This window comes from Apodemus sylvaticus, chromosome 7 (genome assembly GCF_947179515.1).
Source record: "Apodemus sylvaticus chromosome 7, mApoSyl1.1, whole genome shotgun sequence".
In the NCBI taxonomy this organism is placed as follows: Eukaryota; Metazoa; Chordata; class Mammalia; order Rodentia; family Muridae; genus Apodemus; species Apodemus sylvaticus.
The window spans coordinates 26,391,128-26,404,152 of record NC_067478.1 but is presented as its reverse complement, the minus strand read 5'-3'; the positions used below and the strand labels follow the sequence as shown (position 1 = coordinate 26,404,152).

Sequence of the window (13,025 nt, the reverse complement as noted above, 5' to 3'; positions counted from 1 at the left end):
GAAATTTCTTTCCTTTTCTCCTTGCTGGTCCCTTAGGCAAAAGTATAACGTATCTCAGAGAAGAAGGAGAGCCCCACATCTGCCCCCTGCACAGTCTAATCCAGAGGCCAGTCAGAAACAAAGCTAGGTGGGAATCCAGGCATAAGAACTGAAGGTCATTGTCAGGTACCCTCCTCCTCCCTCTCTCCTAGGGCCTTTCTAGAAATGGAGGGTCTCAGGAAACCTGTGACTGAGGCACCTACACAGTGTGCAGAGGAGTCTCTAGGCCTGTTCTGAAAACATGGCTCAGGGTCACCTCGATGAGATGCAAGGGGAGGGGACACGTGGCTTGATTTATGATTCCAAGACCTCCCCAAGGCTCACAGTGATGTATTAGTTTCCTTTTGCTGCTATAACAAATCACCTCCAACTTTGTGGCTTGAAACAACATAGATTTATGATCTTACGGTTTTGGAGGTCAGAGGATGAAATAAGTTTCAGTGGACTAAAATCATGGTGTCAGCATGGCCAAATCCCTTCTGAGGGCTCTGGAGAAGAAAGTTTTCTACTTTGTAAAGGTTTGGAAACTCCTTGGCTTGTGGCCTCCCACACTCTAGTGCATCATGTTGGACCTCTCCTTCCATCTTTACATTGCCTGTTTCTCCTGTTGCCTCCCTCCCACTTAGACTCTACTCTACATTGGACCCATAAAAATAACCTGGAACTATCTCTCCATCCCACGATCATTAACTGCTCACAAATACAAACACTTTTTTCCCCCACACAGGGGGATGTAGGTACATGCTATACAGAAGACGAATTTGAGGGCTAGTTTTCTGTCTGCCACAAGTGGCTACCTCAAATACTCATATAAGGAGGCATGCCCAAGAAGAAAACTGAGGCAGCTGTGCAGCAGGGATCAAGGGCCCGATGAGAGGCCAATGAGGGGGGCGTGGCTTAGCAAAGAGTTGCAGGCCGCCATCTCACAAAGAGAACAAACAGGGCAAGCATGCCTCTTATCTTCTCAGCAAACAGACTGCCTAGTACCTGAGAGGAATGGTTATGACGTGAGGGTCTGGAGACCATTCTCTGCCAGCACTATGAAACCATGCAGCTACTTCTCTCACCAACCCCCTGACCCCCAGGACTAGAAGCTCTGCTGGAGATGGAAAGAAGCTGGGGGGGGTGGTTCTAAGAGGAGCAGGGGCTTGGCAATGTTCCTACATATTGAGAGGTAAACTCTCTAGGTTCTCTTTATATATGATAGCAATAGGCATTGTGTTTGGGACCCTCTGTGTATCCATTACTGACTCATAATAAGCACTCAGATTGGTTTCTTTGAAAAACCTGCTTTGGAGTCTACCTTTGTGAGAAAACAGAGGTCCCATTCAACCTTCCCTGTCTGTGGGACACTTGCTATCAGAAGAATGCAGGCATCACTGGAGACAGCTTACAGGTGGGGCTGCTGAGCGGGGCAGGGGTTTCACATCAGAAGAAACAGTGCCAGACTGTCCAGGAGTGAGTCTTTAATAGCAGAATCGGAGTGCTGACAATAGCCAATTATTCTGCTCATTAAGATGACTGGTCTGGACTGGACTGACCATTCTCTAATTAACTCCTTGGCACTGGCTGTAATAATGATTGAGCTAACCCATTTGACTCCCAATGTGGCTGAATGGGCAAATGCAAGGAAACTGCATCATTCCTATGCCCCTTCTCCAAGGATAAAGGATGCGATCTTTTTAAATCATCTTCTAGGAGCTTTCACATTTTATGTAAGAACAATGGACTTGAGAGGCAAAGGCCGTGGCTCAGACAAATGTGTGTAAATCTTTGTTGTGGGAAAATCTAGGCCTGTGACTGTCTCCTTTATGTCGAAAGAGGAAGACCATTGTCAATACTAGTGGCCAAGATGAAGGGAGTCTATGTTCCCCTACTCCTTCCCTCTAGGTAAAGCCTGGAAGTGTTGGTTTCCATGCATTAATTCCCTCTCTGGGGAGGTGAGCTCTGGAGCCGGGAGAGGGGGAAGCATTAAGAAGTGCACAAGCAGAGGCTGAGAAGATGGCCCACAGGGCATCTGTCATCCAAGCATGAGGACCTGGGTTTGGATTCCTGGAACCCATGTAAATACAGATATAGCAAAGAAAGCTTGAAAATCCAGTCACTCCTATGGCATGATGGGGGAAGAGACAGAAGAACGTCTGGAAGCTTGAGAGGCAGCTAGCATGGTATAGTGGCAGTCAGGGACTTTATCATATGTGCCATGGCGGTATGCACCCAAATTTACACACATACACTGAGATTTTCTTTTAGAAGAAGCACACAATAAACTTCATCTATGAAGAACTAAACTCTTTAGAGAGAGAGAGAGAGAGAGACAGAGAGAGAGAGACAGAGAAAGAGAGAGATTTTTTTAAAAACCAAAAGTGCCCTTTCAATGAACAGAATAACCTAGTCAGAAGATAAAGATACACTGCAAGATACTGTTTGGCCTAATGCTATACCTTTTTAAATGAGAACATATTGAAAAATTGAAAATTGGAATGGTTTACATGATTTTCTGCTTCCAGACAGTTGAAAATACAGTGCCAGGCCTAAATGTATGGCCTAGAGATCAATCTTTAGTTCACCCAGCTAGGTATCTGGCTTCACGTGGCTGGTCCTCGCTAATCCTTGCTGCTTCTCTCAGTAGCCCAGAATTACTAAAGTCTGGGACCCCTGCAGGGGAACACTGCCAGGGAACATTAACTGGCCATGAACCAGTGAGCTCCCTCAGAGTGAGCCACACCCTTCTTGCCTCTGCCCTGATGCACAGACAAGACAATGGCTAGCCAAATGACACCAATTTCTGCCTCTCGTGGGCTCTGTGCTCTTCATGGATACATTATTTTGCTCATATGAATCGGGACACCTGTTCTTTCTATCTCACTGAGTCTGTCACTCAAGCTATCACCTCCAATGGGAGTCTGTACTGGCTGGTCTTGTGTGTCAACTTGACACAGGCTGGAGTTACCACAGAGAAGGGAGCTTCAGGTGAGGAAATGCCTCCATGAGATCCAGCTGTAAGGCATTTTCTCAATCAGTGATCAAGGGGGGAGGGCCACTGGTGGGTGGTACCATCCCTGGGCTGGTGGTCCTGAGTTCTATAAGAAAGCAAACTGAGCAAGCCAAGGGGAAGCAAGCCAGTAAATAACATTCCTCCATGGCCTCTGCATCAGCTCCTACTTCCTGACCTGCTTGAGTTCCAGTCCTGACTTCCTTTAGTGATAAATAGCAATGTGGAAGTGAAAGCTCAATAAACCCTTTCCTCCCCAACTTGCTTCTTGGTCATGATGTTTGTGCAGGAACAGAAACCCTGACTAAGACAGAGTCCTAGGGAACACCATTCTAATACCAACAGTTCCAAAGGGAAGACAATCAGAATTCACAATACTGAATCAATCATATCCAAATAATATTAAAACCAAGAGGGACCATGGATTGATAAACCTTTCCCATATGTGCTGGGAGCTCTTGTCTGAGTTTGCACATGACTGACTGCTGGCTTGAGGGATTTGCATTAGTAGATCGTGAGCAAAAATCCTATTAAAATGACATTTCCCTTGCTGTTAGCATCACTTCAGTGAGATGCCCTGGGTTCTCAGAGGCATTTCCTGGGGCTGCTTCATTACACCTACAGGCAATTCATGCACCTTGGCAAAGGCCTTCTGGGGTATCGGTATAGGGAAATGGGGTGGAAACACATGATGCCTCTGGGGCATGGGCACCTCTGAAGAGCTATGTGGAAAACATTATACTCTAGCCTCAATGGTAATGAAGGACCAGTTGTTCAAATGCAACTATCTGGATTTGAGTCCTGGCATGGCTGTGGAGATGGGGACAGGATAGATTAGTCCCTGCCACTGGTTTTGTGTTTTGTTCTAGACAGAGTTACATTTGCTTGAATGTGATGTGATACAAGACTCTCTGAGTTTGCCCACCCATAACATCTGTGGCCTTGTATTGAGCAATGGATATAATGGATATTCTGATTATGACCTGTTTGCCTAGGAGGATGTCATGACATAAAAATCTATTTGGACTTAATTCCTGCCTGGTCTACTTTTTCTAAATTCTAACACTTGGGCCTTGTTCACTGTGTACTGTGTTGGATGCCCACCTCTGCATGTGCACCTTTCCATTTCTGTGTTTCTTCTGGATGCTTTCGTAGACTCGTATCCACAGGGCTACATCAGATAGCGCTGCCTGCTGTCCCTACCACGGGTGTGCCCTGCAATCTGCCCAAGCACTGCCTACATGAGACTATAAACTCTCCTTTTAACCCATGATCATGGAAACTTCTAGACAGCCAAGATTCTAGTTCTACACTGATCTGGGGATGAAGCACAGAGTTTAACTCACAGAATAAGCTACTTAGAGAAGAAATAAAAAAGGCCCAGCAGGCATTAGAATCGATAAGAGGCTTTGAGAATTTTTAAGGTAGGCCAGGAGTTTAGTTACATAGAACATATTAGATCTGTTTGAATCCTTTTTGGCAAAGGCCAGCTACAGACTCACTGGTGGTTAATCTAACTGGATCTTTGAGATAAGCTAAAAGGATAAGAGATAAACACTGTCTTTTAAGAACCAGAGAGTAAGGAAAACAATGGCAAAAATTTAGAATTTTTAATGCTCAGTGAAGTGAATAAAATTTTCAGTTCATCCCCAGACGTTTTGTTTTGTTTGTTTGCTTGTTTTTAGGTATCTTGATTTTTCTTCTCTCCATCCCTTTCTTTCTTCCCCTTCTCCCAGCCTCACTGTCTCTCCCTCCACATCTCTTCACTGTTGTGCAGACATTTTATGTGGACTATCTACATGCTTGGAGCTATGCCATATGCTGTACAGCTGGGGCTGAGAGAGGCCACACCCTGCTTCCAGGAGCTTGGCACTAAGGAGCACATGGGAGGGACAACTGTGTGATAGCCGTGCAGAAAGAGTCATGAAGAGTCTGACAAGGGGACAGATGGCCCTCCAGGAGTCGTGCCAGGGCAGTTCCTGGTCAAAAAGCTTCACAAGGTCTGTGTGCTTTGAGCATCAGGCAGTTTACGTGAGAGAAACTTCATGAAGGTTCTGACAGAGCAGGGAGGCGAGGAGAAAAATTGGTGGTTCTGTGGACTGGCCGGTACACAACCCTGGGTTGGCAAGGTGAGCACTGTGGAGAGTTCCTGTGTCCTCCTCACTACAGCCTCCTTCCTTCACCTTCCGACTGTCCCTACGAGCTGGGATGTCTCATAAGGAGGAGTCCTTCGACTTTCACAAGATCAGGACAGAAATGCTGCAGGCTGAATTCTGCCCTCCCAAAACTCACAGTATGAAATACTAAACCCAGGTATATTTAGAGATAGGACCTAGGGCAGGCAACAGAAATAAAATGAGGGAGTGAGACTTGGGATTTCACACAGCAGGATTGGTTCCTCATGAGAGAAGCAGACATGAGGGTACCATCTTTCTCTCTCTGGACAGGTGAAGGAAGTCTTCTGTATCCAGGAAAACAGATCTCATTAGGACGTGTATCAACAAGCACATTGAGCTTGCATTTCCTAACCTTACTGGCCATGTGAAAGTGACCATCTTTCCTGTAAGCCATGCAGCCCAGGGTGTTTTGTTCAGGTAGTCTGCACAAAGTTAGACACGGTCAGATATAGAGCTTAAGCCAAGCAAAGATCTGTCAGCTTCTAGGGCTCCATGACAGCTAACAATATTTTGCATGAGGGGTATAATTCTTTTTTTTCTTTCTTTTTTTATTTGATGTATTTTTTATTTACATTGCAAATGATTTCCCCTCTTCTAGCCCCCCCCTCCCCAAAAGTCCCATAAGCCCCCCTCCCTCCCCCTGATCTCCCACCTATCCCTTCCCACGTCACTGTTCTGGTTTTGCCCTATACTGCTTCACTGAGTCTTTCCAAAACAAGGAGCTACTCCTTCGTTCTTCTTGTACCTCATTTGATGTGTGGATTATGTTTTGGGTATTCCAGTTTTCTACGTTAATATCCACTTATTAGTGAGTGCATACCATGATTGATCTTTTGAGACTGGGTTACCTCACTTAGTATGATGTTCTCCAGCTCCATCCATTTGCCTAAGAATTTTATGAATTCATTGTTTCTAATGGCTGAATAGTACTCCATTGTGTATATATACCACATTTTTTGCATCCACTCTTCTGTTGAGGAATACCTAGGTTCTTTCCAGCTTCTGGCTATTATAAATAGGGCTGCTATAAACATAGTGGAGCATGTATCCTTATTACATGCTGGGGAATCCTCTGGGTATATGTCCAGGAGTGGTATAGAAGTGAGGTGCTCAGTTTTCTGAGGAACCGCCAGACTGATTTCTAGAGTGGTTGTACCAATTTGCAACCCCACCAGCAGTGGAGGAGTGTTCCTCTTTCTCCACATCCTCGCCAACACCTGCTGTCTCCTGAATTTTTAATCTTAGCCATTCTGACTGGTGTAAGGTGAAATCTCAGGGTTGTTTTGATTTGCATTTCCCTAATGACTAATGAAGTTGAGCATTTTTTAAGATGCTTCTCAGCCATCCGGAGTTTTTCAGGTGAAAATTCTTTGTTTAACTCTGTACCCCATTTTTTAATAGGGTTATTTGGTTTTCTGGACTCTAACTTCTTGAGTTCTTTGTATATATTGGATATTAGCTCTCTATCTGATGTAGGGTTGGTGAAGATCTTTTCCCAATTTGTTGGTTGCAGATTTGTCCTTTTGATGGTGTCCTTTGCTTTACAGAAACGTTGTAATTTTATGAGGCCCCATTTGTCAATTCTTGATCTTAGAGCATACACTATTGGTGATCTGTTCAGAAACTTTCCCCCTGGACCGATGTCCTCAAAGGTCTTCCCCAGTTTCTTTTCTATTAGCTTCAGAGTGTCTGGCTTTATGTGAAGATCCCTGATCCACTTGGAGTTGAGTTTAGTACAGGAGATATGAATGGATCAATTTGCATTCTTCTGCATGCTGACCTCCAGTTGAACCAGCACCATTTGTTGAAAAGGCTGTCTTTTTTCCATTGGATGTTTTCAGTCCCTTTGTCAAGGATCAAGTGGCCATAGGTGTGTGGGTTCATTTCTGGATCTTCAATCCTGTTCCATTGATCCACCTGCCTGTCACTGTACCAATACCATGCAGTTTTTAACATTATTGCTCTGTAGTATTGCTTGAGGTCAGGGATACTGATTTCCCCAGAATTTCTTTTGTTGTTGAGAATATTTTTAGCTATCCTGGGTTTTTTTGTTATTCCAGATGAATTTGATAATTGCTCTTTCTAATGAAGAATTCACTCTTTCTGTGAAGAATTGAGTTGGGATTTTGATGGGTATTGCCTTGAATTCGTATATTGCTTTTGGCAAAATGGCCATTTTAACTATATTAATCCTGCCGATCCATGAGCATGGGAGGTTTTTCCATTTTTTGAGGTCTTCTTCCATTTCCTTCTTCAGAGTCTTGAAGTTCCTGTCATACAAATCTTTCACATGTTTGGTAAGTGTCACCCCAAGTTACTTTATACTGTTTGTGGCTATTGTGAAGGGTGTCATTTCCCTAATTTCTTTCTCAGCCTGCTTATCCTTTGAGTATAGGAAGGCTATTGATTTGCTTGAGTTGATTTTATAACCTGCCACTTTGCTGAAGTTGTTTATCAGCTGTAGGAGTTCTCTAGTGGAGTGTAATTCTTATCTATGAATGAATAGAGTTTACCTTTTAAGTCAGCATGCTCACCAAAGGTGCAGCATGAGAGGAAGGACAGGTGTTGGCCATGGCTTGCTGTGGGCCATGGGCATGTCACTGGGACTGGAGTCTCTTGCCTGGAAGTCTCCATGGAAAGCCTGTGGCAGGTCTGGGAATGGCCTCATATATGCAGCCTGCCTAGGCCAGAGCAAACTCAGCAAAGCAAAGCAAAGCAAAACCAACCAAAGGAACATCCCTAGGACCAGCGCATGGCTCACTGACTCAGTTCCTCTTTAAATGCCTGGCTCTCAGAATTGCTACATTCACTATATATTTATACAACCAGGATTCCTTCCTTGTCTATTTTTAATTTCAAACCCTGCAACTTCATTTGCCTGTATCCTTGCTTCTCAATCCCATCTCAGAAAATGCCTCGGGGTATCTATAATTATCTCCACCAGTATGGCAATGTTCTTAATAAAGAACCCCTCACAATATGGAATTTATTTTAATTCACTTCAATTTGTATTATATATTTTAAAACATCCCATAAAAGCCATCTGGCACTTCAGGACATAGCTGGGAGGTTGCTGAGAAATCATATAAACAATGTCGACGTTTAACCATTCTTACATGCCCCAGAATTCCTAACACAAAGAAATGCAGATGAGCACATGTGCTGTCTTTTCAGCCGCCCAGGTTCCAGCACGGTAGCCTTTATTAAGACCAGGGCAGACAGTTGCCACTGGCTCCCCACTCTGTCTCCTGAGCACAATATCTTTGCATTTCTCACATTGTCCAGATTCCATCAGAGGAGATTCTCGGGCTTGAGATCTCTGGCTTTCACTGAGCATACATGTGAGCGTCTGTGAGGATGGAAGGGGAAGCCATCACTAACATTTCAGTATGAGTAAGTACTTGCTGAGGTTAGTCCTACTGGGAACTGAGGGGCAGGGGTATTTAAGAGAGGATGGGGGAAGAGGCAGAGTAATAAGGAGACAGAAAACACAGGATTATGAAACAGCCCCAGAAAAGGCAGGGTACCAATACACACAGTGGGTACACAAGAAAGAAAATAGGTCTGTAGATCACAGAAGCATAAAACAAGAGGTTGAGACCTAACTCATTGGGGACTATAAAATGAGCATTTTTAGGTGACATCTCATTCCTGCCTATTCGGCATTCTCTCCTTTGCTGAATTAAAAGTTTTTAAAAGAATAAAATCCTGCCCAGTTTCACCTATAAGGCCCTATCGGTCTTCCTTCCTCACTGTGCAGTGCTCTTCCCCATAAACAAGTATTTTCTGGTAGTCTCGGTGCTGTACCACCCTCAGGAACACACACTTCAAAGCTCTGGACTCAACCCAGACACAGCTTTGTCGTGGAGAAGTATGATGTACCCGCCCCTGTGATCAAGCCATGAGGCTCCAATGAGTCAGGTTTTCCACTTCAGAAAAGCAGACACTCTTAACAATGCTCTGGCATTGCTTTTTTTCAAAGTCCTCATGTCCCCGTTCTCAGTCGCCTGTCACCAAAAGCAAGTCATACTGTCACCCAAAGGAGGAGAGCATCAAAGGGGAGACATGATGCTCACTGACACAATCACCAAAGACATATCTATCAACAAAGGTCATCAGCTGCCTGGGAGCAGGGGGCAGGATAAACATCTTCCCGTGGGCTCAACAAAGAGCAAGCGTAGCAGATGCGGGTGCAATGGTCCACAGGTCCTCTGACCCTGTGGCATCTCAGCTAGCACGCGTGGCCCTTTTCCTTACTACTGGCTTTCAGGAGGCAATTTTTATCCTGAGATGCTGTCTGCCTTCCTGAAGTGACTTTTCTTTTCTAAAAATTTATTCATTTTATTTATACGAGTGCATTGTAGCTGTCACACTAGAAGACATCAGATCCCATTACAGATGGTTGTGAGCCTCCATGTGGTTGTTGGGAATTGAACTCACGACCTGTGGAGGAGCAGACAGTGCTTTCAACCACTGAATCATCTCTCCAGCTCCTTGAACTGACTTTTCTAAAACCAAGAAACTGAGCAGGTCTGGAGAGCCTACCCATCGCCACTACCCGGAGAGCAAACTGGTGGTCTTTGCAGAGTATGAGAAGGCATGCCCTGAGAGACTTACCTGGTCTAGCTTCCAGTGAAACTCTGCAGGGCGAAAGGTGTCTGCCTGGTCAAAGTCCTTCCGCAGGAGGAAGACGAGGCGGCAGTTGTGGACATACAGGGCATAGTGATGCCGGTTCATTTCTGAAAGGCAGACATGGGGTTGAAGGATGAGAGAATCTGTTTCCACCAAAGAGTCTCCATTATGTTGCTCGGCATAGTTCAGAAGACAAAGAAATGGTCTCTCTTATTTTTCTATCTTTAAGTGGTTATGATGAATTTTCTAGAACATATTTGGGGAAGATGCCGAAGTAGAATAAGCTTTGGTAGGCCCCATAGCAACACGACTTCTGAGATCTTGCCTTTAAACCCTGGGCCAACCTATATTCCATGAAAGCCTGGTGAAGGGTGATCATGGTGGCTAGCTTTGCTGTGTGTGCTTACAGGGCTCTTTGCCAACACCGGCTTCTCTGGGCTCTACAGCATGGCTGCTCTCTCCTGGAGTTCTGGGATTTGTTTTATTTTGTCAGTCTTGACACAGTGACCACAGAACACATCTCTTTTGTCTCCTTAATCTATGCTAAGAGGGGCTGCCTTGCTTTTAGCTGCTAGGAGGAGACAAATTGATTTTCCAGCATTAGACATAACTCTGTGGCTCTTCAAAGCGATGAATAATCACCCCCCTCCTCAGGCACAGCAATCAATCAATGGAACCTTTTCTTCCTCTGATATAAAGACTTTCTTACTTGCTTGGGAAATCTTATGACATGGTTTTAGCCATGACACGTAGAGCCACACGACACTACCAAGTGGCAAGAAAGGAGCTGTTCTTTACCAACATACAGAGGAATCACATTTTACATGGCTGTAGAACGCCTGAGAAATTTACAAGGAGGCATGTGTGCTATAAGTGGGTTAATGAGTATGTGGCCATGTATGGGGATAAGCATTAGAGTAGGGAGTGGAGTAGCTTAAGGTAACCTAAGACTGGAATACTCTGACTGATTCCTGTACATCTGCATTAACCTTGCTATGAGGCCAGCATTGGCCTCATCTCTAAAGATGAGCCTTGATTGGCCCTGACTAAATAGACTCCTGCCAATTTTTCCAACATAGGAATTGGTTCAAGATGCCTGTCCAGGGTCAACAGAGAGAACCATTCTCCCACCCACATGGCCTCTGCTGAGAACTGGCAGGGAGGACTTGGCCCAGGCCAATGGTTAGTAGTTTCCTAAGCAGTTCTGGGAGAGGCGCCAGCAGAACATGAACTTGAAGGATGTCTTCTTTCCTTTGGGGCAGTGCAGTATATAACCAGCAGTCTGTGGTAGCTGTACCTTTATCTGCCCATCTTAAACTGCCCTATGCACAGACACAGATCTGAGAAGATGCAGAGAAAAGGAACATGGATCTTGATTGTATTATACCTGTAGGATGACCATAAAGCCATCATAGATTTAGGAGTTTTTAGGTACAAGGAAGTTTATATTCTCTGCATTTGTTTGATTTTTTTAAGTTATCTGATACCATTTGATCTGAACTTCCCATCTCTGTAATGGATAGCATCTTAATTGCCACAATGAGGAAATGTGTGTAAAGCATCTGGCTGGAACAGATGCTCAGTGGCTGTCGGTTATTATAAAGGCCATTGCTGTGCCTGGGGACCACAGCATCGCAGACAGCCGGGTCAGATGCTATTTCCACCCAAGCACCAGCATCCTCCAGGACCAAAGGCAAAAATGGCAGGAGGGAGGATGGGCAGTTACTACATGTGCCAAGTGTGTGGGTGACCACTCTTAGCCTCTGGATTGGCAAAAACTCTTCTATACTGGTTATTACCTTGCTATGAGGTCAACATTGGCTTCATATCTAAAGATTGGCTCTGATTACATAGATTGATTGGCTCTGACTACATAGACTACTGCCAATTCTTTCAACACAGGAATTGGTTCAAAATGCCTGCCCAGGGTCAACAGAGAGGGCCATTATCCTGCCTGCATGGTCTCTTCTAAATACTTTTTGCCCCTTCATGATTGTATAAGTAATTTTCTGGATTTCTGTTAAGAGCTGTTAGGAAAAGGAAGGAAGAAAGACTTTATTAGCTTTCTTTGGAATCAACTAGGGTGAAGAGGTAGACCAAGAAGACTGGAAGAACAGACGTCCTCTGCTGGAGCATCCTTTAGCCTAGGACCTTTCCCTCTACCTCCCTGCTGAAGATTCCTGGATCAACACAGAAACACAAGGGGCATCTCCTGGTCAGCCAATGGGCATCAGGGAGTGGGGTTCCCTCCTGTTCTTACAGTTGCAATCCTTCTGAGCAGTTTTCTAGCCATTCCAGGGCCATGGGAACACCCTTGTTTTCCCATAGGCTGGAGAGCCATTGTAGTACTCACTACCAGGCTGATGCTCTGCTGGGGCTAGGCCAGGTTACCCCCTGCCCCATCTTAGAACTCCCAGCAGGAAATGTCAAGCACTATGTGTGTCCACTTATCATTCAGTCTCCAGCTGAATTCAAAGTGAGCAGGACAACTCAGCTGCAGGGACAGATGTGTGAGCGTGAAGGGATTATGGGGAGCTGGCTGGAGCTAGGGAGGAATTGTGGGTGGTAACAGGTAATAGCATCATTCACATAGAGAATGGGACCAGCAAAGAGAATAGAGACAAAGGCCAGCAAAGGCCCCAAGCATCCTTCGTGGCAGAGGCACTGCTCTGTGTGCACCTAACCCCGCGCTCACCCTTTGCTCCCAGTATACAGTTAATTGCATTTCACAACCTCTTTTCGACTGGGTGACAGCCCTGTGACCAAGTTCCGGCAAGTGGAAGGTACTGATTAGTGGTCTGCTGTCTTTGTCAATAAAACCCTCCACACTTAGCACTGGTTCTTTCTCTTTGATGCCTAAGTGAAGCCAGACCAAACAATGCAAGGAGTCTTGGCTCAGACTATCTGGACCAGGCAGAGCTTTTCCTTCCACACCCATCACTGGACAATGAATGAGGGGACCCATGAGACAGTGGCGGCTGCTGAGAGCTTTACTGGTGATAATGGTTATGGTGGCTTTCCTTTTCTCTTTCTTCTACAGTTAGCCTTTGCTGACTAATTGATTTTGCTCCCCAACTACTTATAGAGGACGTTATAATGGACCAGCATTAGTAAGTTTTGTCCAGTGCACCAAACAGAAAGTGGTGTGATGCCCACGAAGGCCAATTACATCATTTTCACCA

The 13,025-nt window shown here is 45.0% G+C and overlaps 1 protein-coding gene across 1 annotated transcript in view; it reads right to left on the bottom strand.

Annotated features, from left to right (window-relative positions):
- Nucleotides 1–13,025, bottom strand: part of Clstn2 (calsyntenin 2) — a 593,145-nt gene that overhangs the window by 72,279 nt on the left and 507,841 nt on the right. Inside the window, exon 8 of the mRNA XM_052187584.1 lies at nucleotides 9,829–9,950. Within this exon, the coding sequence (XP_052043544.1) occupies nucleotides 9,829–9,950 (122 nt within the window). The remainder of the gene's footprint in view (nucleotides 1–9,828; nucleotides 9,951–13,025) is intronic.